The sequence below is a fragment of the Sus scrofa genome, chromosome 7 (genome assembly GCF_000003025.6).
Source record: "Sus scrofa isolate TJ Tabasco breed Duroc chromosome 7, Sscrofa11.1, whole genome shotgun sequence".
NCBI classification, from domain to species: domain Eukaryota; kingdom Metazoa; phylum Chordata; class Mammalia; order Artiodactyla; family Suidae; genus Sus; species Sus scrofa.
Window position 1 is genome coordinate 97403519 of NC_010449.5, and position 15078 is coordinate 97418596.

A 15078-nucleotide genomic window follows, 5' to 3' on the forward strand; every position below is an offset into this window, starting at 1 on the left:
CTCCCTTCCTTCCTTTCTTTCTTCCTTCCTTCCCTCCCTTCCTTTCCTTTTCTTTGTTTCATTTCCTTTTCTTCTCTTTTCTTTTCCTTTCTTTCTTATTGCCCTGGCTTGAAGTCTCGGTACAGTGTTGAATAGAAGTGGCAAAAATGAACATCCTTGTCTTCCTCCTGATCTTAGGGAGGGAGCGTGTTAGGTTTTGTGTAGATGCCCTTTGTCAGGTTGAGGATGTTATCTCTTATTTTTAGTTGGTTGAATATTTTTATCATGAAGAAGTTGAATGTGATGCATTTGTTCTTGATTATACTTCACCATATACCATATAATAAAAAAATTTTCAATTTGATTTGTAGTCATTTACTTGTACTGGTTTGAAATTACTTTGATGTTATAAAGAAAAGATTAGCTAAAAAGTTACGTAAGATCACACTGAATCTTCAGTCTAAATAAGCTTTAAGAAATGTAGCTTATTTTGATACAATTAATTGCTCCTGTTAATTTATAGTCTAATCTTGTATGTTCACTTAGCTCTTTCAGTAGGACCATTATTTGACTAAATCTAATCACCTACTAGTTTTTAAAATGCAACATTTTATTGTAAGAAGATTGAAACTTCCCATTCAAACCGGATACTTCATCCTGGTAGTCTGTATTGATGAGGAAACTGGTACCACTTTCTTTGGTGGTGGTACCAAAGAAGAACTTCTGCTTCCAAGCTAGCCTGTGGTGAAGTAGACTTCTGTACCCTTTAGCTATGCGGTTTTTGAAAAAGTGGCCATTTGTAGTTAAAAACTACTTCCCATCCAGATAAAATTCTAAAGAACAGTTAGCTCTGCTAATTTCTTATTTTGATCTGTGATGGAGGGCAGGGAGAGAGTAACTGGGACTCTTACACCCTGGATAGTCTTTGTGGCCTGACATCAGGCTGCTTTGCCTGACTTACTTTATAAAGCCTGTACTTCTGTCTATAGTAGTTTAAATTAACCGTACTTGATTGAGGAGGAAAAGGGTTTTTTTCACTAGCCTCTAGATGGCAGTCTTACTGTACTTCTAGTCTTACTGTACTTCTACCCATCTCTCTTGAACTGGGTTTCTAATTTAGGTACAAACTAGAATACTTGCCTAACTTTGTTGATGCCTTACTTTATTTTTAGCTTTTTACTTTTCCTTTTCACCTCTCCATTTAAAAAAAAAATCTTTTCTTAAGCAATGTATATTTTTGAGGCTCAGAGTCCTTCAGTTTCTCTATTATCAGAAATAACATTTTGCTTTTAATTAAGGAGATCAATAGAAAAATAAACAAAAATGTGGTAGTTTAATTCAGTATCTTCCATACCTGGATATAAGACCCTCAGAATGAGTTCAGCTTTCTAATCTGTTTGTCTTGTTCTGTCTTTTTACTCTCCTGGTTATTAAGTGGTATCAGACAATGCCTGAACAGAAGTGAGCAGTTGAGCAACTGAGTGCCTACTTCCTACAAGGCTCTGTAGGGGATATCAAGATGAATAGGATATAATTACTGCCCTTGTACGGATTAAAATCTAGTAGGAGAGTGAAATAAGACAATTTGGTAAATTATTTTTAATAGAAGGTGGAGGAGATAAGCTCTATAAGAGTACTAAGAACCTTGGGGATGGGAGAGAAGAGGCAGTTATATTAGATTGCTACAGGAATGGCAGATAAGTTTCATTTTATTTGTCAACATGGATTGATTAGTAAGGATTACCTAGGACTGTTGAACTGAAGATTTTGAGGAGTCTGGATTCAGAAAAGTCAATTAGTATTGTCTACTGTGGACCAGCGAAAGGGTGTTGGTAGTATTTGCTATTTCCAAATCATTGAAAATATACCTTAAAGAACACAGATTTTTTTGTTTTTGTTTTTGGCCTTGCCCACGGCCTGTGGAAGTTCCTGGTGCAGGGATCCAACCTGCACTATGGGAGTAACCTGAGCCACTGCAGTGACAACACCAGGTCCTTAACCTTCTGTGTCACAAGAGAACTCCAGGAACACAGGTTTTCAATGGGTGGATATGGGAAGGGACCATATTCCAGGTGGAGTAAATATTTGGAGTGAGCAGAGTTTGAAAAAACAGCTGTGCTCAATGAATAGTGTGAGCGATCTATTTTGGTTTTTAAGGATCCCAGATTATATTAGGGGTCGTAAGGACCAAGAGGAGAAAGATAGGGGCTGGACTGCATAGGGTCTTGAACTCTCAGGAGAGAGGAATTAGATTCATAGGTAATGGGGAGCATGTTCTTTAAAAAGTATTTTAATGTCTGTAACATTGTATGTTAGCATATTAACATATGTTCATTACAGATGGCTTATAGGGATACTTTCTTTACTAGGAGACTTACCACAAATCTGTTTATTGTTAAGGTAGAGAACATTACAATGACCACAGCCTTACCCACTAAGAGATAACTATTGCTAACATTGGATATGTTTCCTACCCTCCCTTTTCCCTTTATGTGGGGGTGCATGTGATTACATTTCTATTTGTACGCACATATATACACGGACATAACTGAGGCTATAGTGTATATATGTAGTTTTAGTCCGCCTTTTTTTTTTTTTTTTTTTTTTTTACAATTCATTCCATCTTAAGCATTTTTCTGTCATTAAAAATTCTCCCACTGAGGATTAACGAGTAGGGGTGTCACACACCTTTAAGAGGCATCATGCATAGGATAGAATGAAATAGTAAAGACAGGAGGCCAGAAGCTAGCAAGGAGTGTGGGTTCCGCAAGAAAGACTGAGGGCTTGAATGAGTGGTGGCAGGGATAATGGAAGAAAGAAGCACACCAACAGTAGATGTTTTAGGTATATCATTTTCAGGATTAGGTGAGTAACTGTCTGGATGAATCTTAGGGGGCAGACGATAATTAGAGTTTACCATGTTGTTTTGAGCATGCTTGGTGACAGGAAAGTCAGAAAGAAGAAGGAGATTTGGTTACACTAAAAAAAAAATCACCTGCCTCTTTTACATGTCACTTAGTAGGCTGGCATCTTAATTATTTTAGAAGTAAGTAAAAGCCGTTTGTATAGGTTGGTGTTCTTAATAGAATGAAAGCAATGCTTTTGCCTAGTTTAGTCATATCACCCAGGTAACAAGTAGTGTTTTAGATTGTATTTGTTTTTTCAGGGAAATAAATGTGTGAAACAGGATATCCATAACTTCAGAAATGGGTTTTTGGGGTTCCTGTAACCTTTGGCATATCATTAAGCCTCTCAGCTGAATAAATTACTTTTGTATAGTTTCCTTCCACAGTAGTGCTTTTTTTTTTCAGTTAGCTACCTCTAACTCTTCAGGAAGTTGTTAACGCCTTTGTATATGGTAGACATCCAAATGCTTGTAAATTGGAAGAAAATTTTAGAAGTTTATTTTTATTTATTTATTTGTTTGTTTGTTTGATTACTTTTTAGGGCCACACCTGCAGCATATGGAAGTTCCCAGGCTAGGGGTCAGATCGGAGCTATAGCTGTCCCCCTATACCACAGCCATAGCAACTCGGGATCTGAGCTATGTCTGCGACCTACACCACAGCTCACGGCAATGCCAGAGCTTAACGCACTGAGTGAGGCCAGGAATTGAAGACACGTCCTCATGGATAATAGTCCGGTTCGTTACCACTGAGCAACAATGGGAACTCCAAATTTCAGAAGTTTAAACTTGAATAATGGTAACTGGCTCAACATATTTGATGCTGATGCATTTATTAGTTAATATCAACTTTTGGATTATAGTAGCACCATGGTTAAGTCTTTCTGTGAGTGAAGGCTTCGTTTAACATGTAGTTGGAGATTTCTGGGATCTCTAATTAAGAGGGAAATATATTACCAAATTGTCTTCCAGAAAGGCCTCGCCTACCCTTATATCCTTGGTAATACCAAGAATTATAATTTTTTAAAGTCTTTGCAACTTGATATGCAAAATACTAATATCTTGTTTTAATGTTCAGTCCTTCACTTGTAAAAATGAACTTTTTCATGTTTCTTAATCATCTCTGTAATGAAGACTGGAAATTCAAGAAAATGTAAATTTAAATTATTTTAACCCAGGGAGTTCCCTCCGTGGCTCAGTGGTTAAAGAATCCAGCTAGGATCCATGAGGATGCGGGTTCGATCCCTGGCCTCGTTCAGTGGGTTAAGGATCCAGTGTTGCCATGAGCTGTGGTTTAGTTCAAAGACATGACTCAGATCCTGCATGGCTGTGGCTGTGGCATATGCCAGCAGCTGTAACTCTGATTTGACCCCTAGCCTAGGAACTTCCATATGCTGCCAGTGTGGCCCTAAAAAAGGCAAAAAAAAAAAAAATTAACCTAGAAAAGTAAAGCCAGCGAAATTGATTCAGAAACACTTTACAGGGAGTTCCCGTTGTGGCTCAGTGGGAATATGACTAGTATCAATGAGGATGCGGGTTCGATCCTTGGCCTCACTCAGTGGGTTAAGGATCTGGCATTGCCGCAAGCCGCAGTATAGGTTGCAGGCGCAGCTTGGATTTTGTGTTGCTGTGGCTGTGGCGTAGGCTGGCAGCTACAGCTCTGACTCAATCCCCAGCCTGGGAACCTCCATATGCTGTGAGTGTGTCCCTAAAAAGAAAGGAAAAAAAAAAAAAAAGTCACCTTACAGATAGTGATGTAATCTACATTTCTCCAATACCAAATGAAACTTATCTTTGTTTTATGTTATGGCCATACCATCTCACCCTAGTCATCAGCATGGCATCCTATTTAGGTAGTAATACAGTATAAAATCTAGAAATCCCACTTTGGAGGGATCAAGGATATTCCTCATAATTAGAAATTGTCAATTTAGCCTTAAGCATTTTGTTTTAAAAAATGTATTATGATAATGTGGAAAAAAACATGTCATTATTTCTAATTTTTCCCTTGGTTAACAAATTAGGATACACAAAGCCTCAAATTACCTGTAAGGCTTATAAACATTTATATCTTTTATCCTTTAGTTAAGTTGTTTCATAAACCCAACATTGCCTCTAAAATGGTTTTACACACAAAGAGGATTTTACCGTAAAATGCTTGTGATGTGAATTTATTCTCTTCTGATTTGGGGTGAGGAGGGGAAGGATAGAGGTAAGCAGGCTGGGCTTAAATTAATTTGTTTGGGGTTGGTTTCAAAGTAGCATTCTGCATAGTTCTACAAAATGTATCATAGATAAGGGGATATACATAGTGAAAGAATTTAAGGTTCAACATTAAATAACCCAGTGAATTATAGTATATTCATACAATAGAAGATAATGTAGCTATTAAAAATCATGTTAGAGCAATGAAGAGCATTTAAGGACAGAAAAATATCATATGTAAGGATAGTTACAGGTAAAAATGCAAGTGAAAAATTGCAGAACACAAAATCAGCAGTTTTCTTCTTTCTTTTTTGTTTTGAGAGCATAAGCATAGATGAATGACTAGAAGGAAATACACCAATATGTTTTAATGGCTATCCTGAGTGATTTTTAAAATTTTTTCTGCAATTTCCAAATAATCAACAATAACCACATTTCATTTTGTTGAAGTGGGAAAAAAAAAAACTATCCAAAAAAAAAGAAAAATTATGTACCATTCTAGAAACAAAATTATAGTTACTTGAAAGATCTATCTTCTGATTTCCTGCACAGGTAAAATTTTAAACTCTTTTATGGACTGTTTCTAAATAAAAATGACTAGATCTGTTAACAACAAGTGATCATTTTAAGCAAGTGATGAATAGCATACTTAGCATGTCCTTCTAGATGGAGAAGTTTGGGAACAAAAGGAGTGGTAAGCTCCTGGGTCAGGGGCAAGAGATGATGTAGTTGGCAAAAGAGGTATCTTTTCATAAGCAAACATTGGCCAGCATTTTGTCCAGCTTTGTGTTTTCAGCCTTTCTTCCCTGTAGCTGGGAAACTGAACTCTAGTATAACTACTCAGCAGGAGCAAAGAACCATTTAGAATGTGTGTTAGTCTTAAATGGAATTGCAGCTCTCTGGTTGAGAAGTAAAATGGACCTGATAAATTTTTCCATTTGAATATATAGTTTTCCTATGGCAAAGAGGAGAGGAGAACTAAATAATTGTAATAGGTGTGCAAAGCCTGAATTTCTTTCCAGGCTTTGGGTATGAGAATGACTGTTTCTGTTCCTGGGGAAGTAAATTGACATTATCTGATTTTTTGTTTATCTGTTTAGTTTTTGATACTCTAGATTTCAATGAAATGAAGAGGTATTTTTGTTTTAAATGTAATTTTAGTTTTCTTTCTTTCTTTTTTTTTTTTTTGTCTTTTTGCCTTTTCTAGGGCCACTCCTGCGGCATGTGGAGGTTCCCAGGCTAGGGGTCTAATCAGAGCTGTAGCCACCGGCCTACACCAGAGCCACAGCAACGCCGGATCCTTAACCCACTGACTGAGGCCAGAGATTGAACCTGCAACCTCATGGTTCCTAGTTGGATTCGTTAACCACTGAGCCATGATGGGAATTCCTAGTTCCTTTTCTTTTTTTCAGTTTTTAACACTGTTTGGTGTTGGAAATATAATCTGGGAGGGTGGTGATATTTATTGCATGAGATTGATAAGGTGATGACAGAGCACTTTGGTATAGGAAATCTAAAAAAAATAATGACTTTTGGTATCTAGAAGAGAAGTATCTTTAACTATTAAGTCTAAACTAAAAGCTTGGCAAGAGCTATCAATGTTTGGTATAACAGAAAGATTTGAGAAATGTAATAGAAAAATAATGATATTTTTAAAGGAAGAACTGTTACACTTGACTATATTGTAGAAAGATACATTTAAAATTGGTTGGATAATAGTGAAGAAGTCCATTGAGAGAATAGTTGAATTTAACAGGTTGAAGTTTTAGATACAGAATACGAAGAGAAAAGAACTAAACTGAGACTTTAGATTCAGGATATGAAAATTCCTGAATTTTCTTGTTCTTTGATAAAATGTAAGTGGAAGTATAATATACATAGAGAAAAGCACACAATAATAATGTATAGCTCAGTGAATTTCCATCAAATCAACATTCCCATATAACCACCACCCGAATCAGATCAAGAAATAGAACTTTCAAACATATAATGCCTCCTTAATGTCCCTCTCAGTCACTGCCTGCCCTTCCCCCAGAGGCAAGCACTGTTGTGACTTATAACATCATAAAATAATTTTGCTTGTTTTTTAACTTACGTAAATGAATAACACACTATATATATACTCTTGTGTCTGGCTTCTTTTGCTCAATAGTTTGACTATAACATTCATCCATGTTGTCTTCAGCTGTCATTTGCTTATTTTTATTGCTGTATAGTATATCACTGTAAGAATACAATGTGATTTATTTTTCCATTTTGCTAACAATGGATACTTGGCTGTTTCCAGCTTTTGGCTATTACAAAGAAATACTATGAACATTCTTGGTATATGTCCGTTTTGGTACATGCATTTTTGTATATATAACTAGGAGTAAAATTTCTAGGTTGTAGGTATGTATATAGTAGATAGTTCCAGTTTTCCAAAGTGGTTATACCAGTTTACAAGCCCTTGGGCGATTTTAGTTATTCTAAGTTGCTACCAACAGGTGCATTCTCGGTCTTAATATCTAGCTATTATCATACATGGAATGGTATCTCAGTGTAGTTTTAATTTTCACTTCCATAATGCTTGATGAGATTGAGTGCCTTTTCATATGTTTATTGAACATTTGAATAACTGCTTTTGTGGAGCGCTTTTTTTTTTTCCAGGGGTTTGAAGTGCTTGTTTATATCTCTTGCCCTTCTTTAAAAACTGGATTGTCAATTTAAACACTGATTTGTAGGTATTCTTTATATATTTCTGATATGCATTCTTTGTCAGTTACATAAATTGCAGACATCTTATCCCACTATGTGGCTTACTTTCCCATTTTCTTAATGGTGTTTTTTAATGAATCCAAGTTTGTTTTTTTCTCTTAAATTGATATCAAGTTTCAAATTTCTTTAAAAAGTTTTAGCGCTCTTGTGGCTCAGCGGGTAAAGAACCTGACATAGTCGAAGTTCCTGTCATGGCTCAGCAGAAATGAATCTGACTAGCATCCACGAGGACTCGGGTTTTATCCCTGGCCTTGCTCAGTGGGTTAAGATCCATTGTTGTCCTATGTTGTGGTGTAGGTTGCAGGTGTGGCTCAGATCCAGCGTTGCTGCGGCTGTGGCATAGGCTAGCAGCTACAGCTCAAATTCGACCCCTAGCCTGGAAACCTCCGTGTGCTGCAGGTGGGGCCCTAAAAAGACCCCCGTCCCCCCCGCCAAAAAAATGAGGATGTGGGTTCTATCCCTGGCTTCTCTCAGTGGGTTAAGGATCTGGCACTGCTGCTGTGGCGTAGGTCACAGATACAGCTCAGATCCACCTGTTGCTGTTGCCACCACTTTGGCCTAGGCCTACAGCTACAGCTCTGGTTCAACCCCAAGTCTGGGAACTTGCACATGCCGCAATGTGACCATAAAAAGAGAAAAAAGTTCAAGAATAATGCGATAGATACTCATAGACCTTCACCTGTTCACCAGTTAACATTTGTCACATTTGCTTTATCTATCTACATAAGTATAATTTTTAATTTTACTGTTTTATTCTTGAACTGTTTGAAAACTAGCTGCAGAGACCATGACGCTTCATAAATACTTTAGCATAATTTCTTAAGAACAGTAACATTCTCCTACATATCTATAATACAGCTAATACACTCAAGAAATTTATCATAATGCAATACAATTATCTGATGTGTGATCCATATTCAGATTTCTCTAATTTAAACAAAAGTTTTGAATTTTGGTTTGACGATGTTTTCCTTTTTTGTTAGTGCCACCCTTGTCATTTTGATTTGGATGATAAGTTCAAAGCTCTAGTATCTTAGAAATAAATAGTAAATTACTAGTATGACTTGGGCTGGCTGAATTGTTTTCTTCTCCTACGGGAATATCACAGTATCATTGTTGGTTACATAATACAGAGAAAAATTAAAATGGAGTAAGTAAAGGTATGTTTTCCTCAACTCAGTGGCTTCTGAATTTGATATGTAAGTTTTCCGATAACCTCGTTGAGTGATAAATTTTTACATTAATACTATTTGTTATTTGAAAATCCTTGGAAATTTTCTTTCCTTGAAAAAACTGAAGCATCTTTAGCTGTTGATTTGTTGACTAACTTGGACACTACATGAGAAAAGAACTAACAACCCACTTGATACGTATTATTTTGTAATTGGAAAAGAAAGGAGAAGGAAGATTTTATTTTTTTTGTTTTATTTTTTGTCTTTTTAGGGCTACACCCATGGCATATGGAAGTTCCCGGGTTAGGGGTCGAATTGGAGCTACAGCTTCCACCTTCACCACAGCAATAGCAATCCTAGATCCGAGCCATGTCTGCCACCTACACTACAGCTCACGGCAATGCCGGATCCTTAACCACTGAGCAGGGCCAGGGATCGAACCTGCATCCTCATGGATACTAGTTGGATTCGTTTTTGCTGAGCCACAAGGTGAACTCCTACTTATACATTCTTTTTCTCATATTATCTTCCATCCATGTCCTATCACAAGTGATTAGAATCACAAGTGATTGGAAATAGTTCCCTGTGCTCTACAGCAGGACTTCATTGCTTGTCTATTCTAAATGTAATAGTTTGCATCTACTAACCCCAAACTCCCAGTCTATCCCACTCCCTCCCCCTCCCTCTTGGCAACCACAAGTCAGCTATTCATGTCTGGGAATCTGCTCAGTAGATAGGTTCATCTGTGCCATATTTTATTTATTTATCTGTCATTTTGTCTTTTTAGGGCTGCACCCGTAGCATATGGAGGTTCCCAGGCTAAGGGTCTAATTGGAGCTACAGCTGCTGGCCTACACTACAGCCACAGCAACACGGGATCTGAGCCTCGTCTTCGACCTACACCACAGGTCACGGCAACGCCGGATCCTTAACCCAATGAGCGAGGCCGGGGATCGAACCTGCATCCTCACAGATCCTAGTTGGGTTCCTTAACTGCTGAGCCATGAAGGGATCTCCACAACAAACATTTTAATTGACTAAAATGAGCCAGTCACTATGGTAAGAGTTGAGGATGCAGTGGTAAGCAAAGCAATCACATGGAGGACACACCTTGAACACCTTGAAATAATCTGTAGTGAGGGTTGTGATGAGCACTGTGAAGGAGAAGTATAATAGTGCAGAACAACAGATATCTGAGACTGCCTCTGATTTGTTCAGGGTGTCCAGAGAAGCAAGGCTTCTCTGAGGAAGAGGCAAAAAGATTCTATAATTGAATAGAATTCTGTCACTGAAGTTTTTTACAAAAGAACAGTAGAGGAACAAAAACAAAACCATATTCATTATAGAAAACATAAAGAAAGCAGAAATCACCCCAAATCACAGCATCCCAAAATACAGTAATTACGTTTAACATTTCAGTGAACACTCTTGCAAATCCTCTAAATATGTCCTTCTAAGAGGTATTATACACATGTATATACACACACTTATATGCATACATATGTACATATATTTTTACATACATGACATCATGCTATTCCTGTTTTAAAACCTTCCTTTTTGACTTTGTGCATTGTGAACGTCTTTCAATAACCATGAAAACATAGCAAAATCTTTGGTATTATAATTGTGCATAATACCATTGTATGATTATTTATAATGTAATTTATTAATTCTTTCTTAATAAACATTTAGATTGTTTCCCGTATTTGACCATGCTGGAGTAAGCATCCTTTACTCTAGATCAAAGTGAATGGCACATTAAAATTTTTTATACATATTGCTTAAGTGACCTCCAGAAATACTTGTCCAAACTATATTTCTAGGAACAGTAAATGAAAGTACTTATTTTCCTGTATTGTATGGCCAACTTTAGATAGTGTGAAACTTTTTAGTACTTGCCCATTTTATAGGTGAAAAATTATGTCAGTATTTTTTATAGGTATTTCTTTGATTGCTGATAAAGTTATGTTTACTGACCACTTGCTTTTCCTCCTTTTATGAATTTCTCGTTATGATCCTAGTTTTCTGTTGGTTCAGCTTCCAGTATTTAAAGGGAAGGAAACTGAGGTCTAAAGAGATGCAGTTACGTAGACCTCAGCCACCCAGTAATTTAGTGACAGAATTGGTAACCATAACATGTTAGAACTGGAAGGGAATCAAGTCCCAACCCTCTGATGTTACAGATGCAGAAACAGAGGCCTAAAGATAATAGGTGACTTGCCTAAGGACAGCCACACAGCTCATTAGTGACAGAACCAGGAATCTGAATCATATCTCATGAAGCAGTAAAGGCAAGTATTGTTTTTGAGCCTATGTTTCTTACATATATTTTCTCACTTAATTCTCACTACTCTTCTGCTTTTATTCCCATTTGAGGTTCAAAAAACTTAAATCCTTTGCCCAGTCACACACCTAGTTATTTGCAAAACTGGGACTAGAATCCAAATATTCTGATTCTTTATCCAGGGGTAATAATGCCTCTTAGAGTTAATAGTAGATATGTTTCATGGCTTCTTTGAAATATTCATTTGATAAAATATGATTTGCCCCATAGGGAGCTTATAAATAAAATTCTGCCTGTATTTAGCAGTTCTTATTTTGATGCTGGACACCAGTCTGGCAGTGAACTAAAAGAAATTTTCCATTGTAAGCAAAAGCTGGTCAGAAACCACATCTAACGCTTATTGAGTGAATAGAATTGAGATCCATGAGCTAGATATGACCTAAGTTTTGTATGGCAGTGATATCTGGGTTGAAACTCTTAGTATATTTTAGGATTATTTTTATTCCATGGAGAATAAAATCTTAATATATAAATTGAAAATGACATTTGGGTTCTCTGAAGTGTAAAATGGATCTCAAATCATCAAGGGGTCAAATAGGAACAAAATCGAAACCATGTCAATTGCATCCTCCATATCTCCAAAAAAGCCTATTAACCTTCATTTCTTGACAGGGCTCAGAATTTCAAAATCATATTAGAGCTAATTTGGTTGAGGCTCCATCCTATAGAGATGCACAAAGATGAGTACTGTCTTGTGTATACACCAGTTTTTTGTTGACACTGTTGGTTCATTCAGTTATGTGGAAGTTAGTTGGTAAAATCTGTGTTTTTCATTTCTACATTCCAGACAGATCTTGTGTTTGGGTTGATGTTCTCTTAAACTGGCTAGTTTCATGTAGGTAAGTTAGGGAAAGCAGAGGAGTGCCGCATGTGATAGAATCTTTCTTTTTTTTTCCTTCATAGAGGCTTATTGAAGAGAGGGGCCAACAATTAACTCACATTATTCTAGTCTTCAGTAGTAGGGATCTGTTAAGCCTTATTATTTAAGAAATAGACATTATTTTTTATCACTGGCATTTTCTTGATTTACTTTATTGGAACAAGAGTTGAACATTAATTAAGACTTCTAGTTTCTGGTAGAGTTGGAGGTTTGGGGTTTTTTTGACTTTTTTTTTTCTTTTTTGTTTTACTCTTCCCTCTTATAGTCTTTGTCTCTGCAAGAATGTAAAAACAAGGGTTGAGTAGTTGAGGGAAGTGGTATAGCCAAAACCGTACCTTTTTTAAGGTCCTGCAGAGGTGGTTACATGAGAGTATAGAGCATTAATCCAGTCCACTCTCCACAAACAGGTATCACCAGAAGTAATTCTTATTCTTGTATCAAACAAAATAGTCCTTTAAAATCTCCTTTGGAATGTTGAAAAGAGATCAAATGAAACCTTCAGAATGGTTATTTATAGGGGAAGAAGTCTCCAATTTCATTCACCCATTGTAGCTCCACTTTCTCATTTTAATGCTCAGTCCACAGTGGCGATGGTAAAAGATGTCCTGTATCTGCAGAGACGGCAGTGGGAGAGGGGACATCACCTTTCCGTTTATTGCTTGTTGTGATTTGGCCTGTTCACAGACAGAATTGCTGTGTGGGTGCTACTAGTGGAGAGTGAAGGAAATCAAGGTAGCAGCAAGAAATCAGCATTTACACATGACTCGTGAATTGGCTAATTTTTTTACCATGCAGTTAGTTAAGAAATGATTACAGCCTGAGGAGTCATGACCTCAACTTTTCATCAGCTCCATTGGATTGTGCCTCAGTTTGGAAATGAAGGAGGTATGCAGGAAGTTTTAATTGTACCTGTGTGATTTATCCCTAGTCAGCTCTTTAATTTCTTCTGGCTGTCTGAGGTTTCCGACATGCTGTAAATTTCCCCAACTTTTTCATTATCTGCAATTTCTTTATGACTCGTGAATCGGAGTGGAGAGAGAGTGTGGATTTACAGCAGAGATAAACATGTCCATAAAGTCTGTATCTGTGTCAGTAATTGTACTGCTGTCAGTGACTGTCCTGTTTTACAGACCTCTCTTGGGAAAGGAACCGGCCTCACTACCAGCAGCACTGAAGTGCTTGCTTTGATTTGCATTAACTTTCTGGGAGATTAGGTAGGAAAAGGTGGAATAGGAATTGATACTGGACCTTGGCCTCTCTTGTTTGTTCGTTCGTTTAAGGTAAATGGCTTTAAGGTGTTGAAAATGGAACATAAACAGTGTTCATTTCCTAAGTGAAAAAGCAACTTGTATTGAGATGGCAGATGTGAAAAAGCCTTTCTAACTTCATTTAATACAGTGATTTAAGATGATTTTCCTTTTCTTTCACTATTGTTAATTAAACTTGGGTCTTTTTTCTTCTTCCTGGTTTCCTTTCTTAGAATTAAAACACAGGATTTCTCTTTTAGAACATTCATTCCTCTTTAAGAGTAGGTTGGCCAGAGTTCTGATACTGACTGCATCTGCCATGTTTTAATTCTCAACTGTTAATGGCTCTTTCCTGACAACTTGAAGTGGTATGCCCTCAACCATTTGCCATGAGAAAGGAAGTCTTAAAAGAAGAGAAATTCTTCATATTCCTTTTTGTAAAGACCCTTCAGGAATTCTTTTAAACGAAATGGAGAAGCAAACACATACTTTTTGAAATTTGATGTTTGAGCAGATCCCTCAAGAATCAAAACTGTCCTTGCATATCCTGAGACTTCTGCAAGGTAGTTTAAAAGAGTAGTAGGTGGCAGTACAGTTTAACAAAGAGAGGATAACATGCATGATAAATCCCAACCTTTAGACAGCTCGTGAGTCCAAATAGTATGGAGAGTTATCTCATTGATAACTTTTATCACCTTTAACTTCTCTTCCTTCTTCTGCTTGCATTCTTTTTGCCATCTTTCTACCAGTAGATGGGAGAGAGAAGATCAAAGTGGATGATATGATACAAAATTGTTTGGCTTTTTTCCAGAAGCTGTGGTGAAAAGTATGGTTAGAGAAAATTATGGCTAAAATGAAATTTGAAATTATCAGGGGTTTTAATTCCTTATCTGGGTTTTAATTCCTTATCTCTCCTCTTGCCGTGATGGAGTTTCTTCTTACTCAACAAGGGATAAATACTTTCTTTGGGTGAGAGAAGTAATCTACTCAGACCCATTCAGTTGTCAGTAAACTAGTCCTTCTTTAGAATGAGGACCCTTTGGAGTTCTTGTTTTGGCTCATCAGTAATGAACCAGGCTAGTATCTGTGAGGATGTGAGTTCAGTCCCTGGCCTCGCTCAGTGAGTTAAGGATCCGGTGTTGCCTAGACCTGTAATGTAGGTCACAGATGTGGCTCAGATCTGGCGTTGCTGTGGCGAGTGCACTGGCAGCTGAAACTCTGATTGGACCCCTAGCCTAGGAACTTCCGTATGCCGAGGGTGCAGCCTCAAAAAGCAAAAAAAAAAAAAGAGTGGGTATCCTTTTTCACTCATTTTATTTTTTCCCATTATGCTAAGCAATTTCTTCATGGAGTAAGCTTGTAAAGTTACAGTGTTATCTAATTCTAGTTTGGGAAAATTTCTAGTATAGGCTTACTAGGTCTTACTTAACAAACACAGCAGTAACCTAAAACAACTGACCAGACAAAACTTTGAGGTGCCCTTTTAACTTGGTGTTGTAACATCCTATGTTGTTTTATGAACTTAAAAAACTGTTTTCATGGAGTTCCCACCGTGGCTCAGTGGTTAACGAATCCAACTAGGAACC

At 37.1% G+C, this 15078-nt stretch overlaps 1 protein-coding gene across 2 annotated transcripts in view; it reads left to right on the top strand.

Moving 5' to 3' along the window:
* Positions 1-15078, top strand: part of LIN52 (lin-52 DREAM MuvB core complex component) — a 109653-nt gene that overhangs the window by 21499 nt on the left and 73076 nt on the right. Inside the window, exon 6 of one of the 2 annotated variants that reach the window (XM_005656378.3) lies at positions 11205-14654. Coding sequence (XP_005656435.1) covers positions 11205-11224 — 20 coding nt within the window. The 3' untranslated portion in view covers positions 11225-14654. 2 annotated transcript variants of the gene reach the window in all.